This window comes from Anopheles merus, chromosome 2R (genome assembly GCF_017562075.2).
Source record: "Anopheles merus strain MAF chromosome 2R, AmerM5.1, whole genome shotgun sequence".
Taxonomy (NCBI): Eukaryota; Metazoa; Arthropoda; class Insecta; order Diptera; family Culicidae; genus Anopheles; species Anopheles merus.
In genome coordinates, this window is record NC_054082.1 from 58,726,994 (window position 1) to 58,747,793 (window position 20,800).

Here is a 20,800-nt window from a genome sequence, read left to right on the forward strand (position 1 = left end):
GAAATACGAACGAATCGTAGAGTTGCTCAAAAGTATTTGTAAAACAAACTTTTTTCCTTGAGATTTTGTGTCAAACAGGCATTTAAACATTTTGTGTTGTCTCCAAACGTAATCAAAATCAGGGATATCTTTCATAAGACCAAAGGTAGCAGAACTTTCAAACACATCAATTTCAGATCAGCTAGATGGACACATAAACTTAATCTATTGCTAGAAAGTTGTTGAAGAGGATGTAGCACAAGCAAAATAGAAAATTGAATGACAATAGTACAATTATTTTGTGTAATAGAAAATGCATTGTTCGTTTTTTCTCTGTAACATTGACCGATTATACGAAAGAAAACAAAAAGACGGACAATGACATTCGGATTAATGCTGTTGGAGCAGGGTGTATATTTTATAGTATGCTCCTGAATTTCCGTAAGACCATTCACACCCAAAAGCGCATGAGAGTGTAACTATAGGCGATGGTAAACGGGAATTACGCAGAAATAATTAGCAAAAAATATACTAATCGAGAAACTAAGCCGGTGTGATGGTTGTATTATTTGTGCGCATAGTTCATTTTATCATAGCTAATTTTAAAAGTAGAGCATCAACGAAGAATATAAGATGGATTTGTAGAATTGGTTGTTTGGTACTGAGAGCCATTACATGTTTTTATCTTTCTGCTGTTGTACCATGTTCGCGTTGTTGAAGTTTAAATAATATCGTACAATAGATATGACTGCAAACATTAAACGTGTACGAAAATGAATGAAAAGTAGTTGAGTTTTTACATACCCACACAATTATTTCACTGCTTCGAAATGGTTAGGTGATTAAGGTGATGTAAAATTCGTTTTTTAGAATAAGTGTTGTATTTATAGCTTGGCATGATCATGTTGTAATGAAATGGATTAATGTACAATTAAACAAACCGAAGATTGTATAATAAAGCTTTAAGTAAATGGTTCATATTTTTTGGATTCATTACATAATAATAAAAAAAGCAATTACATTAAAAAGTTTTTAAAGAATGTTCCAGTTTTAGAAGCTTTACAAATCACAGTAACTATCAAAAATAAAAATAAAATCCAGATGACAGTCTCTCAATTGTTTTTGGAGCAAACCTTTCTTCGCGTGTAGCACATGTGCAACACAGGGTATAAAGACAAGAAAAATTGTTTTAATAAATGATTATTTCTGATGTTCCTAGTCAGATACTATGATTTACAAACGCCAGGCAAAATATTTAAGCTTAAATCTTAGGTTGTTGGAATTTCCTCACAACACATGCCAATGAATAGCAGAATTTCACAATGATGATTTAATTTGAATGTTTCTAGTAGTGTTATAAGACAATGAATTAGCTAAAACTAAAATCTTTTTAAGTGTAATAAAACGGACTACATAATGACTTACCTTGAATTATTATGATTTTGAGATTAAAATCTTGTTCGAGTTCAAAATGAAATTTTCAATATAGAAATGCACTCTTTCACTTTCAACTACATTGACTCGTATAGACACAAATCGGCAGATATTTTCATAGAGCATTTATAAAAGACGCAATAAGCGACTAGAGATGAAGACGAAATGAAAAAAATCTAATATTTGTTTTTTTTGCTAGCTCTGAGTCATTCGCGAAATATTTCAACATATGAAATATTTCGTAATGGCTTCGTTATCTGAACATGATTCCGAATTTTCTTCATCTTGTTTTGTTGTAAAATAGGCGTGGTAAAGTGTGTTACACCTGCGCAGTAGGCGTGGTTCAATGATTCAACGATCTTTACGATTTCGTCGAAATGTTGCAGAATATTGTTTTCATGCTTTGAAATTTGAATTTTGTTTTTCGCATTTATTACTTTCTGGCTGCCTTCGGAACTTAGTTGTATGTACAAATTTAGTTACACATTTGTTGTTTTTTTCTTTGTTTCACTTGTTGTGCTCACGTGATAAATTTTGTGTCAATCACGGGATGGGACATGTATTTGCTGTCACTGTTTGAATTTTGTGTGTATCAGCAATAAGTAAATTACTGGACCTTCTCTGCAAGGTTGCTTTTTCTGCTCTTATGCTAAATGGTTAAATTCTGTGGGCATCTAATACATCCAATTTCGTCGGCCAACTCCTGGTAAACTGCTTCTTCCAAAATCAAGTTAAAATAATGTTGTAGATTTTGTCCCCTATTATCATCATGATATTTTTGCGGCAATTACATTAAGGAAAAATTGTTACGGAAACAGTTTTTACATACTTCCACTTTCATATTTCAATCAGAGATTTCACCCCAATTTTCATGTCACTTGGGCGCAACTAGTACTGCTATTTCTAAAAAAAAAGAAACAAAACGATGGCAACAAACATTTCCTAGAGTTTGTTCCGATCATCCAAGATACATATTATCATTTCGTTTTGCTTTACAGTTACACAGTCCCTTAAAGGCTAACAGTTTTTATTTTTATTTTTGTGCTTGCTTTATTTGTTTTTGTTGCTTTTTTCAGAACGGCTTATTTCAGCGATCGCAAATTAAACCACCAAATATTGTTATATTTATAAATTACTGTTATTTTTCGGTTTGCTTTTCTACTTTCAATGTATCATTGTTTACGTATATTCGATTTTTGGAAATTAGGCTTCTGAATGATCCCTTATGTTTTGATTTTGATGAGTTGAACATTGTGCCAACATTAGACAGACAAGTAGAAAAGTTTAAATTCCATAATATCACAACAAAATAAATTTACCTGCAACTTACAGATTCACACATTCATGTGAGATGATAAAACTCTAACCCATCCAATTTTGTTTCTTATTATCCTGAAAACGTAATTTAAAATAATGTATACAATTAGTGTCAAGTAAATTTTACTATTTAAATAGCACAGTAAATAGCGACTGTAAGATTTTTGTACAAAATCGTATACAACGTTACCGGTTCCTTTTCATCATTTTGATCTCAGGCGCATAGCATGAGACGGTAAATTACCAAAATTTATTCAACGGTGCATTTATTTATAATGCACATTCATCTCGAAGGAGAATATTGACCAGATTCCATTTTCCTTAACTATTATTCCACTGGGTGTTTTATTATGTCTTAAGGAATAATTCAATTTTTTTGTTATTTGAGACATTTAAAATTATGTTGTCATTGTGTTTGTGTATTCACTTTCGCTTGTTACCAGTTTGTTCTACTATTTTGTTTAATGAGCGAGTAACTAAAGCATGTCTTGATAATAAATTACGCTCATATTTCTAGATGCGTTGTTATTGTATCAGAATAACAGTAAAACATTTCATGAAGAAAAAAAAACAAACAAACAATGAATTGCAGGGTATTGCAAATAGCTGAACAGAATACAAAAACTCATGAATTGTTGATGATTACTATGAAAACTATGATGCTGATAAAAGGAGCTTAAAAAACATAATTATTCTATTGACTTTGGTATGAGTTCATTTTGGGGGTTGTTGCTTTGAAATGTTGTTGTTTATTCGTGGCTTAGAAAAACATGTAGTTCAAGAGAATTAGACAACATATTTCTAATGCTTTATGCTATGTACTCTGAGCCATTCTGCTTACAGAAATACGAATCGTCGCTGTAATAGTGAATTAAAACGATGTTTGCTTTACTCAATGTCACATTTACAATATGATCATATTATACCAATACACAGCAACTGGATCGAATTTGAAAATTTCAAATTTTTACTGTGACAATCAAAGTGAAGTCTTGAATCGAATTCATACAATTGTGATCCATGTTTTTGGTAATGCAAGTTGTTTGTTGATGTTACATGAGGACCAAGCAGACTATTTGTTTTCTCTCTTATATGTTTTCAGTTTTCGAATCAGTTTTCCAACATTAATCAGATGATGATCTTTCTGGATTCAAATTATACGTATTTCACTTTTTTGTTCACAACAATTATAAGATAATTGTATACATTTGTCTCTTTTTGTTTAATTATAATTAGTCGCACCACAACATATGGATGAAAATCCTTATTCCTCTAAGAGAAATGGTTGCGGTCACTGACGCAATTTTGTACATTCATATGAGTTAACCCAGTTCTTTCCTTTTTATTATCTGATTTGACCTTTCTTTATACAATTCCATGATGATTTTTTTCTATGACCTCGTTTCGACTACACATCGTCATTGGAACTACTGTGTTAGAGTAGTCCATGTTTATTAGAAATCCTTGTACACACAATTTGTTTTCTTTGATAGTGTACAACCTACTAGTAACAGTTTATGTTTAATTTCAATGTAGTAATTTAACGACCTGCTGGCCATTTTGCGTGTTTATGTATGAAAGTCAATTCTTATAATTGTTTAGTTCTGTCTTTAAAATTAAGTTTGAGGTCACATAAGTTGTTTTTATTACATTGCGCATTCCTAATATTTTCCAGCCCAAAATACATTTGATTGATCGCTACATGATCCAATGAATTCATATTCGATGTGTTGCTTACTTTAGCTAGTACAACGAGATTATAAATGTATGTGATTAATTTCAAATACAAAACCATAACCACCATGTATGTAAATAAAATGATTGTATTGGAGCTCAAATAATTCGATAGGCAAAAGAATAGTAACACACACTTGAAACACACACCGTTTTGTATTCATGTCACTGCGAAGACTCAAATTTTTGATCCTAGATCGTTAATTTAATGATGGAGGAACTCGATTCCGATAATCTGCAAACACGCGGACGGCAGTTACTCCTATTTGTTTTTTGGTACGAGAAGTAATTACTGTTGCTTTGAACGATTCTCGACGGTACCGTGCCGTTTTTATGCTGGAGACTGCGGTGGTGTCATGTCATTCTCATCACCCGAGCCCGGTTCACCTTTGGTTTTGTTTTCTTTTTTCCACTTCATTCGTCGGTTCTGGAACCAGATTTTGATTTGGCGTTCAGTCAAGCATAGAGCATGTGCAATTTCAATTCTTCGTCGTCGTGTTAAATAGCGATTGAAGTGAAACTCTTTCTCCAGTTCCAAGGTTTGATAACGGGTGTACGTTTGTCGCCCACGTTTTCGTTCTGGAAAAAAAATATAAAACGATAAACAATATTATTGAAATATTCATGTTTAATTGTTTTTCTGTAAGTCAATTGAATAATGGAAATGAATGAGATGCTTCTAGTATGGCATTATAAGGACAAACAAAGGATGGTGCACTACTAAATCTTAAAATTAAGCGATGTAATAATACTAGTAATAATAATAATAATAATAATAATAATAATAATAATATAATAATAATAATAATAAACAAAATAAAAATAATAATAATAATAATAATACTAATACTTAAAATAATAATAATAATAATAATAATAATAATAATAATAATAATAATAATAATAATAATAATAATAATAATAATAATAATAATAATATAATAATAATAATAATAATAATAATAATAATAATAATAATAATAATAATAATAATAATAATAATAATAATAATAATAATAATAATAATAATAATAATGATAATAATGATAATAATATAATAATAATAATAATAATAATAATAATAATAATAATAATAATAATAATAATAATAATAATAATAATAATAATAATAATAATAATGATAATAATGATAATAATATTAATAATAATAATAATAATAATAATAATAATAATAATAATAATAAAATAATAATAATAATAATAATAATAATAATAATAATAATAATAATAATAATAATAAAAATAATAATGATAATAATAATAATAATAATAATCATAATACTAATAACAATTATAATACTAAAAAATATTAATAATTATAAAGTTCTTTAGAGCATTTGACTAAAATTTTTATTCAAACACGTAGAATTTTTACATTTATAAGGTGTTGGGAAAACAACATTTTGGTTGATACTCCAGTCTAAACTTATACGTCTACAGTTTGTACAATATGAGCATTATTAAAAGCATCTGAAATTTAACAATAATTCTTCTGCTTAGTATATTGCTGATTGCTTCTGATTGATTTACGTTCCGCAATCCCGAGTATGGTTAATGTTTTCAAGCATCGTGCCGCGGGCATGTGATTGACTTACATCATATAGTAAAGTGGTCCGCTGACTTAGCATGAAAATACACGAACCGAAATTTCGCATTTGCGAAATCAAAGATGAACTGCATATAACAATTGTTGCGAAACAGCATCCGGGATTGCGGGCGCGGAAAATTAACAGTTAAAAGATATACATTGGTTACACACCAATACCAAACCTAAGGATTTCTTCTTCTTTGATGCCACAACCCTTGACGTGTATCCAGCCTGTATCAATAATGGGCATGCTCTCAGAGACTATTGATTACTCATAACAGTATAATCAGTTCAACGTATGGACGGCACAGTCAATACAGGGCTTGATACCGGCCGATGACGGTGAAGTGAGTTGACGACTGTAACACTGGACCATCCCAGAAGAGAAGATTTTCAGCCTTAATAATTAAAGCCTTCAAAATGTAAACAAAACTTATAAGGTTTTTTGGATTTGTTAGATGTTCCTTCATATAAGTTGATCGATTTGGTTATTGAAGTACAAGTATTGTCAGGAAAGATACAAAACAGTTTTAAACGATGTAATGAAATATAATGTAAGATGCATCACTCATTTTTGATTGAAACATATTTCTACTGAAACACGTCTGAAGATTGTTAAGTTAATTCATCGAATGGAACTAGCCATTTAAAAATTTATTACACTTTTGTGAAAATGTTATTAACACATACCGTTTCAATATCTTAATCCACTGCCATAAAAAAATAATAAAACAATGCCACTTAAGCGACTCATTCAAGGGTTTTCTAAATTATGCTCAATAATGCTACTATTTTTTGTACCCAGGAAAAAAGAACTCTTGTTTGTTGTGTATTATTATTGATTTCGTTATTCCAATAATTTCAAGTAATGCACATGAAAGTTATTAGTAACACAAAAAAAAATCGATCGATAAATCAAGTTTACATATATATCACATGCAATTTTGTTTCATTTGCATCAGAAACATGCTTGGTTCTAAACATTCCTGAAATATTTTGACGAATAATTAAAAAAGGCATATAAATATCTAGAGTAATGTAAAGAATAAAAATTACTATTGAAATAACTTAATTTTTTTAAGGTAAAACGATGTATACGGTCTATAAAGCTATTAATTTTATTTATGAACAATGGCCAACATCTTTCAAACCTTAACATGCAAAATTTGCATATCCAGCGGTCTTAAGAGGAATATCAAGATATACCATTTTCTGAGGATAATGTTACTTTTATTTCAAATATGAATGATTTAGACATGCAATAAACTTATACAAAGATATTGAGTAAAAAATATTGTTCTTTTTTACCCGAAAAATGTTTATCTTACTTTACCGTCGATCTGTGATCCTGCTTTCTTATTGTTTAATTCAAATATCTTCTCTTTTCAATTCTTGGGAATGAGAAGTAGAAGTAGAAGTATTAGAAGAAACTGATGAAGCTTGATGTTCCGTTTTTTTTTTGAGAAAAACAAAATGAAGGGAAATAAGCTCTCATTCTTCACTAAGCAAGGATAGGAGTTTCACTGGTAGCGGATGGAGAAAAGTGAAAACAATCGGTTTTTGGGCCATGGTGGTGGTCATGTTTGTACTCCAGTCGGCTGTCAAATATGTTGATATGGGTCTATCATCTAGGCTCTTTGCAAACGATTCACCGCATCGGACCGAGCATACACGTCCTTAGAATAACGAAAAACGATAGGGGACATTGGGATGGGCCAAGTCTTGCGCTGTTGACGATGCTTATTATTCATCTCTTGTACGCAGCTTTCTTTTCACAGGATGTGAGTAGAAGAAAAATACTGGTTTTAAGAAACCCGAGGCATTTTTTAGATTTCGATTCGTATGCCTTTAAACGCTCGAACCTGTCAAGCTTTGAAAAAGGAAGTGTATTCCTTCGCATTGGGAATGTATTTTTAGACTGGTTGTGTTTGGTTACCCATCGATACTATATGTAAAATGTTGCTTTTTCAGTTCATAAGCAAAAAGAGCTAAGAGCAAAAAAGTCCAAATAAACCATAGTGCAGCATTCACTACACAAGCGAGCATTGATTAGGCTGAATGTTGCACATATTTAAATAGTACTGAATATTGACCTGTATTTTATGTATTTTGTTAACACTTGCTATGGACAAAATTGAACTTTAGATTTGCTCTGATTTGATCTCACATGCTTTCATTTTATTACATCTATCCATTTTATCATCTTCAAAGTATAAAAAACTAAAAATTATAATTAAATGTACATTTCGTTCATTCGTTGTGTACACAATTTTGAAAACGTAATCATCGACACGTAAAAAAATCAATAATCGTTTGATCCGTATTTTATTAACAATATATACAAAACCAACCAATCCAACAAACCATTCACGTAGAAATTTGGACTAGAAACTTAAACTAAAAGCCTCTAGCAAAAGCTAAGAGAATTGCAACACTTTTTTAAGTAGTTAATTATTTTCTGTAAGCTTCAGGAAGTAAAAGTTAACTTTTAAGTGCTACCATACAGGAAAGGGATAATAAAGTTCACAGACCCTCAGAACACAACAAGCTCCCAGAAGCATTCAGTACCCAGCAAGAAATGAATATTTAATAACATGCTAATCGAGGACAGCGAAAGGTACCATATTATCTAGTAAGAGCATTAAATGAGTAATTTTGCTGCGTTTTGTGCTGTTCCCATAAACATCTCATAGGGGTAATTAAAAGGGTATTATACACTCCGTGGATTGACGCATTCACACATGAGGCTGAGACTGAATTCAAATGCGGTAAACAAAATTTCTTGATGGTATGTTTGTTGAGAAAATACGTCATGTGACTGAGAAAATATTTATGTTATATACACAAACATTAAACGCTATTTAAATCCGGCTTTACCAGCTAGTTTTCATGAGTTTAATAAAGCCTAATCATGGATGAGATTCTTCTTATTTTTTGGCACAATTACCGTTGTTAGTAATTAAAAGAATGCCTGTATCACCAATGGGCTTAGCTATCGGTGACTTATTGATTACATATAGCAGGATATTGAGTCCTACGTATGGGAGGCATGGTCCATATGTGATTTGAACCTATGATAGGCATGTTATTAAGACGTTTGAGTTGACTACTGTATTACGGGACCGACCCAAATGGATTAACTAGGACAGCGATCGGTTTGCCGATCGGTTTGCTAAGCCTCGCGAGCCGCATGCTGCTGTTTGATATCGAGAGAGCGTCTCTAAAAAGTTCATATATTTCATAAAACATGTTTACTCTTGGTTTAACAATTTGGCCTTTCACGTGAAGCTTTACGAACATTTTTGTATAATTTGGCTATTTTGGTCGCCAAGTTTGCCGGCAGCTTAACTAGGAGGTGCTTCAATGAGGAGAATATTCAACTAGGAGATGCTTCAACGTTTGAATAATTCTAAAGAATAAATTGAATATGAACCATGAAGTATACCACTTACTGTAGTGTCATTAAAGAAAAGTTGAATACTTCAGTTGAAAGTTTTCAACACATTGTAATTTTTTCTTCTAAAGTCTTCGGTTACAGTTTTAAGTATTGCGTTAGCTCGTAAAACTCTCGTTTTAAGTTTTATCTAAACACCACCATTTGCTAAACCGTTAACTATATATGTCTAGTTTTAGTTATTTTGCACAATACTACCGTTGGAAATAATCAACTTTCACTAACAAGCATAAAAAGTTCTCTAAACAGCATTTACCAAAAATTTGAGTTTTAAAAACTAAATGATCCCAAACTGAAAACAAAAACATTAAAAACACAATTTACAAAAGATTGTCTGAAAATGATCAATCACACTGAGCAACTGAAAGAATCGATTCAAACTACACAAAATGTTAATATGAAACAAATGTTTAATTTTTTTTATTCCTGAGGATAAATCATTGAGTTTGACGTTATCATTACAATTTGCTGTGAATAATCACAACGTCTTGATTACGTGAAGTCGTTACGCAAATAAACTAATACATTTTAAACATAAGTTTTAATTAATTTGTGTTAAATTGAGTTTAAATTAAATTTGATTTTACATGATACAAATGAAAAAGAGACGTAATTTAATGTAAAAATAGTATGCTTCACTATATTATATTATGTTATAATATATTGAAATGGTTATATGATAGTTATATGATATTATAGATTATTGGATGCAAAGCAATGATGAGGTAAGAAGAATCTTACCTTGTACATAGGCTTGAAAATGGAACACTTTGGCATGGAATGCCAAATGGAAGACTTTCACAGTTTCATTTTTTATTTTTTATTTTTGTCTTTACTTTCAAAGATCTAAAACGTTTTGATATATGATATTTAGTTTCTATCTTCTTTTCCGATACTTATTCTGCAGTACTCAATGTATACTTGTGTAAGTGAAAAATATTGAAAAGTGTATAAGCCTTGTTGTACAAGGCTTGTTGGATGAATAATATAATATAAACTATAACGTAAGTTAAAGGAAAGATTGGACACACTCTTTCTACCGTTTTTTTCTGAATGCCCGATTTTCCGACGCATGAACGCAAACCGAAGGGATGCTTCACACACTTCAACGCATACATGTTCGCTTTCCCCGTCCATAAACGACGCTGGTAGTAGCATTTATCAACATCGGAAACACAATCAAAAGAAATTTTTCATCAAATTTCCTCCTACACATTGGAAAGAATCGGTGTCATGTGCGGATTGGGTTTGCTTCTCTTAGTTGAATACTACACGCTGATGAACTAAGAAAATTCAAGACATGATTCCTAACGTCCAAATAAATTGTTTGCACTTGTAAGAAAAAGGATGGTAAGCAGAATGTAGATCACATTGCAAAAGAAAATGAAATATTTTAAGGGTTCACTTTGCGGAGTTTCAGATTGTATATGCAAGACTACAATTTCACAAGGTGCAATAGGTTCTGGGTAATCATGATGTGCACGGATAGGAGCCATCATCAGGAGTGCATCGAATGTTACTCACCAGCTTGATTGCTTCGGTATCACCTGATGGCGTTTTAAGACTCTCGGTTGAAGATACCCTTTTTGCTTCCACAACGCATGTAGGAGTCCAACTCATTTTGAAAATGAGGATAAGTTACATTAAGATGACGTATGAAGGTGTACAAAGGTAATCTTACAATGTATGGTCGGGATTATGTCATGGTAGTCTTCACAAAGATGACCTAAGAGGCCGCTTTTCTCAAACTCATGAATTGTTGTTACCATATTATATCAATAAATAAAACAGCATCGAATATTATAGCAAATTACCATACCGTCTTTGAAACTAGAGCCTATGGTTAACTTTACGTGTGTTTATCTGTTATTTTCTTTCAGCTTTACTTCTGCAATGTGTGTATTATACCTGATTGAATGCAACAGTGTTTTATACGTGTAAATAGCAAGTAATTTGCGATAGCCAACTTGAAAGGCTGTAAATTACGCCATAAATTGTATTGAAAATGAGAATACAGAATTGAATGTATTCCGCATTTGAGAGCAATACCCTTGTCAACTTTGTTGGTAAGAACCAACTGAACCAAAGAAGAACCAAAATGGAACAAACAGAAACAAAAAGGGAATTATAGAAAGCCAAGCTGGTACTACGGATTTCCTTCAAGCTTAAAATGCAAAACTGGGTGTAAAATTTGCATTGATCCGGTAAAAGTAGAGCACGCATCGCATTGTCAGTCAGACGTAGGATATCGCAGCATGCAAAAAAGGTCGATGGGACATCCCACAGAGCTGGCAGTCGTAACTTGAAATAACATAACCTAAGGTCGTACATACTAGAATGACCGAACATTGTTTCAAGAAACAATTGCTCAATCATATCCTGCTGGTTTGTTGGAAAGGATTTTCCTTAACAAATTAAAAGAAAGTAACGGATCGAACATACCACTGGTAAGCTACAATATCGAACATGCAACAAAAAGTTAAAAATCTCCAAAGTTATACAGCAAAACATTTGAATAATGTCTTTGTGATCTTGAATTATGCTTATTGTAATTTAGCTTGACAAAATTATTATACAGTGAAATCTCTCTAAGGTCAATTTTTAAAGGACCGTCAGCTTAGAGAGATATTCATTGAAGAAAACTATGAAGTATCGAATAAACCGTGGGAAAAAACTGATATCCTTTGATCAATATTTTTGTGAACTGTCATGCAAAAACTCACCTTGCCAAATCGCATATGCAACTAAAATCATCTTGAATAGAATTAAAATGTATGCAATATGACGGGACCTTCAATGTTTAACTTCAATAATTCATCTTCAAGAGACTCCATCTTAGAAGGATTTCACTGTATATATGTTTTTGTTGTATTTTAGTTAAACACTTCATGCACTGTAGAACTAAAGAAAGTTATACATGTTCTTATTTGTTTTATTGAAAATGGTGTAATTTCGATTTCGAAATTATTTTAACAATTGACAATGATTGCTTTATTTGAAAAATTGTTTTACGTGTTGTATTGTGGTTTCTAATGACCAAAAACTCAAGACATTGTTTTAAACATTTTGGTTTAACAAAATGGCAGACCAAAGTCCTTAGAATCCTTTACATAGTTTTTCACACATTCGAATCAACTAAGTATCTTGCTTAATGATTGATGTTGAAATTATTTGTTTCATTTCAGGTGAAACGCTCCTCCTAGTGAATGCCTTGCGCCCAATAACAACTCTAGGAACGAGAATTATCATTAATGTATTTGGAGTATACCGGTACAATGAAATTAAAACCTGTCAATCAAAAACCATCAGTGCCTTCACAACAAAATACATAATAACTACTTGGTACGCACTCACTCTACACAAGCTGCCTAATGATCATGTACATTCTTGGTAGTGGGGCAAATCGAGGCTGAAGAAGATGGACGATTGTGAAGCATAAAATTAAAAAATCATTAGGAGGCCATTTTGACACAATACATTTGACGCATACACGACATTACGTACTGGTTTAATGATTAAGCTGAAAATTGACTTCAGCTAGATAGCTCAAAATGGCTCAACCCTTGTGGTAGGATTGTAATCGAAAAATAATTCGACTGATCATGTGTTGGCGTTTACTTCATTCCCAAAAGAATCCCCTATCTTCCAATTATGCATTTTGATGTCAGGGATACACATACATTTCATTAAGGTAAGTTTCCCTGACTAGTATTATAAAACATCTGAAAAAAAAAACTAACCAGACGAGAAATTTAGCGTAAATTTTAAATAACTTTGCTTCTATCCTTTCGTTCTTCTCACAGTAGCAACCACAAAATGTTCTGCAATGTGTAGCAGAGAAAACCCTTAAGCAATACACAAATAAAAAGGTAGAAATATATTTTAACATAATCGTTCTTCAAACATTTAAGTATAAGAAAAGAGGGTTCACAGTGAACAAAAATCAGATAGTTCTATTACAGCCAGATTTTCTTTTTGTTGACATAACGACCTACGCGGTCTTGTCGGCCGATATAGGTTTTCGAGATTTATTTAAGTCAAACAGCCGGGTATGAGACTTGAACCCACAACGTGTATGTTGAAAATTCGTTCGAATTGATGTACCATGGGACTGCCCCAAGAAATAGATCATGCAAACCTTTTGCCTAAAGCAAAACGATTGTGGGCAAAACGGAACTGAACTGTCTCCTTGATATTAATATGAATAAAATTATTGTTTCATTGCTTAGCTCAATCGTTGTGGGAGCTATTTATGAGCCTTACGAGATATGCAATGTCCACCATCAAATCGCAGGAGTACGATTCTGATTCCATGTATAAATACAGCAAATGTAGGTATACATCATAATTATAGACAATGAAAAAAAAAATACAAAAACTATAGTACTTACATTAAAACTTAAAAAAAAATCACCCATTTTGTTAGCTTACCGAACTGGCTCCTCATCCAAGGATATAAAGGCGACTGAAGACCAGAGCTAGCATTTTGGCTATTTGGCGGAGCTTGTTGTCCTTGATGGAGTGGAGGAGGTTGCTGATGCATCATATTTGGCTGCTGTGTTACACCCGGTGGACCTCCCCCCGCGTTCGTATACATTGCCATGTGTTGTGGGGTTTGATGTACTTGTTCAGGATAGCATTCCTGGAAAAGCAAACAACAATCATATGAAAAGTTATGCAGCAAACGTAACAACAGCTCTATACAAACAATTTGCTTACTTGATCGTACTATGTAATTAACACATATTACAATTATAAGTGTAAACGCTTATTAAAAAATATTTGGAAACTAAACAGTTATAAATTTATGGTTATAAATAAATATGGTATGTAAAATATGGATGAATGGCAGATTTAAGCGTTAAGTTAGCGAATGGCGTTAAGTCCAGAGTGCAAAACTTCAGTAATTCGAAAAATATCGAAACCAATGTTATCAAAAACATTACTTTGGTTTTCCGATTTATTTAGTGGTTTTATTAATTTTGATTCAAAACTAGTATTTGATATACAAATCATTATTGGAGTACCAGAAATTACTCAATTGGTAGTTTAGGAAGATAGTACATAATACACTGCTTTCCAGATTAGTTCCCAGCGAGAAACAGCATTATTCAACAATCGCGGGATGTTTTTTAACACCCCGAATGTCGCAAATAATGACAGCTGGGCAAAACATCTTGAAAGTGTTTAATAATGTTATTTCTATCGATAACATATTCGGAAAACGGTCTAAGAAGAGTTGTAGGACAAAATAATAAGAGACGATATGGCGTAAACAATAAATAGCAAAGATGTTTCGTTAATAAATGAAAACATAACATCTTAAACAAACTAACAAGGCATTTGCAATAACAACCTGGATTACTTTTCAAAATACCGATTCATTCAATTGCCTGTTCAATTTACCTGTCCTTGCGAGTGACCCATATGGTGCTGAGGTATTGTCATTTGTGCTGTGCCCATATGATGCCCCATCTGATCCAGCGGAGGAGACCCATTCTCGGTCCCATACGTACCAAGCCCATTTGGACCGTTGCCAACGGCAGCCTGTAATTTACAGCTCGCATAAACGATAGGTTGCTGTTGCTGGGGTTGTACTTGCGTCTGCTGTAACGGATTGCCGTTGGATTGAGGAGGTATCACGCCACCCACCTGACTTGACGGACTGTCTGCCCTCGCGTATCCCGCTGGATCCATTGTTTGTTGATAGTAACCCATTCGATCGTAGGGAGGAAACCTCGGATATGGTGGCATGTTTGCCTGGTTCGCGTGGGCTTGGTTATGATGACTGTACATCTGTTGACTCGTGTCCAGGCCGTCCACTCCCGTCCCCGGGTAGTGGCCGTGCATATCTGAGTTCATATAGGAATTTGTGAAGTATGATGTCATACTTTCACAGTTATTTGTACTCATAGTCATGGTGAATGTTTAGCTTTTGTCTTTGGATTGTTCTGACTGATTGAAAAATTTGCAAGTGAATATGACAGTAACGATTATTTGACCAGACAACTTAGCTCCGTTAGCTACACCAATGTGTCTGTCGCATTGAGCAAATGAGTATCATAAATCCATGAATTTGTGTGGAATTTGATGTTTAATTTCTTCCTCACAATTGGTAGCATAAAATACAAAAAGATATCACATGAAAATGCGTAGCTATACAGTCGTCGCTTTGGTTTTGGGTCCACCGAATCCTATCGAACAACACTGATGCCTTCGTGAATGTTCCAAGAGAGAACTGGCTACTAATGGATTGGGTTTTTGATCTCCAACTATGTCATTGAATGGTGTTTGCGATGTTCCAATCATATGATTCAAGAATCGACGCGATATCGCCAAGAGCACTTATAGATGATTTCTTATCACTGTAGCGAAATATATCGTAATGTAAATGTATCGTAACACGTTCAAAAGGTGAGGACTTTTTCAGCTATCATTAGCTAAACGCATATACAATGGTAATCAAAAGCAACCTGAACCTTTTGTAGCTGTACCAAAATGAATTAGTGGATACGCAAATATTAGAAAGATTATCAGAGCATAACTGGTTGTTCGTTTCACAATTTTATGTTGTTGTAATTCGTTCGATCAGATGGATAAAGTTGTAGTCATGTTTTATTGTTGTTCTGCTATGTGCTTGCCAAACGACGATGCTCTTTGGCTTTGGAGCTATGGATAGAAGGCGAGCAGCAAACAAAAATACAATCGACGAAACTTAAATTCAAGCTTCAAAGCACTAATTTAAGTCAGGTCATCAAAACACATTTATACATAGCATACTACTATGTATAAGCTGTAGTGTGGATTATTGAGTTCTGAAAAGAAAAATAAACGGGAAAAATTAGTAAAAAATATAACAAATATTTCAAAACATAAAATATTTCTTAAATAATTTGCTTATAATACCGGACATCAGCTTGGATTAGCCTTTATTAAAATACTTTTTTTCTTTGTAGTACATTGGGAAATACGCCCGAACGTTTAATTCCGATGTGACACACTTAATTGTTTTAGGTCTACTTATTATTTAAGCAAAAGTCCAACGTATTAATTAGTATAATTAAGTATTTCCCTCCACGCATTGAAGGCTCTTGAACAAGGATAGTAAAATGATGTAATGTAGGGATGACTGAACAAATCTAAGAACCTTGTTCTTCAAATAACGACTGTAATAGAGAAAAACGATTGGATGTATGAATTATTGTTCTATACAAGATATATTTAATATTTTTTCTGTTTTATACATTCCTACTAGTTTTATATTTCATCAGAATATTCAAAGCTACATTGAACTCAACTAGGCCAACAATCCAGGGCAACTGACTGGCGATATGTTTTGTTTTACTAATGAGGGTATGTGGCATTTACAGCTGACTACTGTGTTTTCTGCGAAAGGAAACAGTCGAATAAGTACATATACTACGCTCATCTTTTACAAAAGGTTTGTTTGATTTCTTCTCAAGTTGATGTTGCTATGCGTGTTACGCATGTTCAAAAAACGTGACTTTGGCCAACGTAATGATTGAGAGACATGTCTAGCCCATAAACCGTTCAGTGAGCTTCTCCCTACGCTGCTAGCTCCGACCTCTACTTAAATGTACTTAAACCGTCTTGCCGATGGTTATAGTCTTAGTCATGTATGCAAGATGATTTAACGAAGTAGTACGAGCTTCGTCGTGTGAAATGGTCTACTTTTTTCATGAATTGAAAAATGTATAAACAAAATTCAGTTCTTTAAAACAAAATCATATAGGGTAATTTGCTATACATTGTTGTTTATCCAAATAACTATAAAACATTAATGAAAACCAGTATTTTTCGTGAAAATTGAGCATTTGTGCCTACTATTTTTTTTTTTTTTTTGAAGAGTCCTTATGTATTAAGTCGTTTTTAGAAGTCTTTAAAATATGAAAATATGAAAAAATTGTTATTCATTTCTAACACAATGAATGGATTTGTACATTAAGAATCGTTTGATTTTGATTGAAATCGAGCAAATATAGTTCATTCTCACGATTAGGTAGCAAACATTTTGATTTTTTTTTGTAGAACACTTATGCTTCGATCCTATTTATTGCACAGCCCAAAGTCTTCAGTGCCATCATACATGTTTTGCGGAATTCTGGCTTAATCCAAGGACAAACATGTAATGTAACAGCGTTTTGTAATGTGCTAAACACTATTCGATAAGGCACGCTCAGACACGGCATATCTGTCTTCGTGAATCTTTCCCCTTCCACCAGAAACAAGTGTCAAAAAAAGATTCGTCAATATTTTTGCGTTCACATGCCACGAATCTTAGCAGGATACAATTTTCGTAATTTAACAAAATAATTCGTACAACACCGGTTCTTGTAGTAAGAAATACACAATATACAACCGTTAGAACGTTTAAGACCAGGAAATAATCATAAACTAATGTTTAAGGATGAAAAAACACGATGTTTCTCTCAGCCTGTCAAAAGATGGCAAGCAAATATGTTTGTTATCCATCCAGCGATGGATAGCTTGAATGGCTTGAAAAAGATTCACCACAGTCTGCTTGACTCATTTGCTCCTACCTCAGTGAAAAATTTATTTCAATGTATTGGAATGTGTACGATATCTGACTATACAATGTGTAGTAAAATAATTGTGAATTTTGCTAAGAGTGCAACTATTGGGTTTTTGAATAAATTTAAACTTTGTTTTGTTTAGCTTTGTTTTGACGGAAGGATTGCTGCTTGAAAACTCGTGTAAAAATCACGGTTTTCCATGGTAACGAAAAAGTCGAGCAGAGTTTGGCGAATCATTTTCGTGAAATCCTGCTGTAAGCTGGATGGCACGAATCCTTGTTTGTTATTTTTTGATTGGTGCAAGAAAACTGTGCATTTTATTTATTTTATTTTTTATTATGATATTCCTGTGCATGGGAAAGCATTCGTTTAAAGATTTCTAGTGATTTACATACTGTAATAATGAATGTTAATGTATACACGTTCACAAAATCATCATTTTCGAATCCACATAAGAATCGTGTCATGGAAACGGAAAACGGAATTCGAAAGATTCGCCATCGAACAATCGTTTCGTGGAATGTTACCTATTTACCTTCTATGATATCTACTTTCTCCGATCTGAAGATTCTTACAGCAGTCTATTAAATTTAACATATTCTTACATCATACATCACATCAAACGAGATTGTATATTTCCTGCTCCTTTACAAGAATATAAAATCAACTTTTAAAATAAAACATCCGACATTTACGACAAAACACACCCGCATTTCAGTATGTCATGTCAGAACACACGTGATGCAGTATATCTTTACACACGTCGTTTTTATTTTTACCCTTAAATTAAAATCGTATGGGTAGGATATGAGCAGCAATTTTATAATACCAGAGCAATAATGTTCCTAGTCACATTTAATTAAATTTAATTAAATTTAAAGTAAGTGTAACTATGCTGGCCCTTGTGGGTTGTAAGCATACGTCTTATTCTAATATAAGCCAAATGAAAGTAGTTTATTAACTTATTGTGAAGCTTCATTAAGTATAATTTTAGCCATTTATATTACAATTTTTGAATTCACATTTGGACCAACTGAATATTGCCACTGAAATTATAAACTGTCTACATACATACCATGCTTTAGAAAAAAATTGCCTTACAAAATGTTTCAAAAAATCATACTATAAATGAATACTATCAATTGCATGATACAGTCGTCAACTCGTGTGTTCAGTCCTAGAAGAGACTGTCCCCCGGTAGCAAAGGACTGTCTATTCGGCGGCGTAAATGATGTACAGGTCAGCATGTCCGCGTAGGATGTTATACCAAATAGAATAAGAAGAAGATATATGAAGCCCTTCAGTACAACATATCTTACAAATGAAATGCATTTTTGTTGTGATATTTAGGATATTTTTAGAGAAACCCAAAATTTTCTTTTCTTACCGATAATATACAAATGCTTCACAATTATTACCATACCATACCACACCCTTTGACCACACGATTTGCGTAACTAACTATGTAGATAGCGCTATTGTTAAGTGCGGAGTAGTTGCTTTATCGCTTAAGATGGCGCTGATGTTGTATTGTGGCTTAACTAAGGTGTAAATCAAATTGCCTATATGTTGGCGCATTGCAATCCTAAACACCGACTGTGCAGTAATGTCGCCGACATTTAATCGATAGTATCTGCTGCACACTCAAAGTGAATATGTAAATATATGTAGAACAAAATATGTGTAGGAACGTGGTCCCGTAAAGTAGAACAATTTTACGAGATGCAAAAAGATCGTTACAGTCAGTTTGACATTTTTCGATTCAAATTTTGAATGTTGTTATCAAAGTAAGTATAGGGACTTGGTTGACTTATAACTGCACCAGCCGTTGGAATTTACATGCATACTTCAACAAATAATTGAATCCAAGGACTGTATAGGAACGAGGTCAAATATTAGCCAAAATTAGTTTGGCCATTTTGGCTGTTATTTGACAGCAGAGAGTCATAGAAAATTCATCATACCTTCAAACATTTATTATTACTATAGACATACATACTCTTTCTGTAAAATTTATGAAAGTATTAACAATTGTCTTGCAATTACCAACCCGTATCACTATTAAAACTAAAATTTAAAATTTGAATCGAAAAGGGCTTTCAGATGTCAAACTCCTGTAACAAACTTTTGGCTATTTGTCAAATCGTTCTACAATACTTGACCTCGTTCCTACACAGTGCTTGAATCGAATATTTTGCTGTCATTTTGTATTCATTTTTCTACAGCAAGGGTTTCTGATAGAACTCAAGACTGCGGGAAACTTTGATGAATCGGCGGGAGTCAATCGCAAGACTACGGAACGATACGTGAAAACGTTGAAGATACTGGGATCTGCGGATTTGTATTGCAAGACAATAGCACACTTTTACGGGCACATTGTCACCTACCAGGGACATAGTGTCTGACAGCAGGGATTTTTTAATTTCCTTGTGTAGACGTGTGAAAGTTTTAGAATTTCATCAAATGCCTTCGCACCATACAGGATACCCCTCCTTCTGTTTGATTTCAACCTTCCTTTATCCTGTTTCCGATCCCGCCTCAGAATCCCGAGCTGCTTTAATTTTTGTTAGGTTAGGAACAAAGGTAAAAAAATATTATTTATCACGTGAACATGATTTCAGTTCATTCGTTCTTTTATTCATACCAATACAGTCAGAATTCAATAGTTGAACGGTTTTTAGTCGGTATGCTTTTTAGTTGAACGCTCAATAGCTCAAA

General features: G+C 32.9%; 1 protein-coding gene across 9 annotated transcripts in view; it reads right to left on the reverse strand.

The window, feature by feature from the left end:
- Positions 1-1,822: 1,822 nt before the first annotated feature.
- LOC121590435 (homeotic protein antennapedia) overlaps positions 1,823-20,800 on the reverse strand; it is a 94,143-nt gene continuing 75,165 nt past the window's right edge. For 7 of the 9 annotated variants that reach the window (XM_041910131.1, XM_041910130.1, XM_041910129.1 and 4 more), the window contains 3 exons: positions 14,934-16,342; positions 13,959-14,169; positions 1,823-5,043 (listed from right to left, as the gene is read on the reverse strand). In XM_041910131.1, coding sequence (XP_041766065.1) covers positions 4,796-5,043; positions 13,959-14,169; positions 14,934-15,446 — 972 coding nt within the window. In that variant the 5' untranslated portion in view covers positions 15,447-16,342 and the 3' untranslated portion in view covers positions 1,823-4,795. The remainder of the gene's footprint in view (positions 5,044-13,958; positions 14,170-14,933; positions 16,343-20,800) is intronic. The other 2 variants (XM_041910138.1, XM_041910133.1) reach the window with 2 other exon arrangements.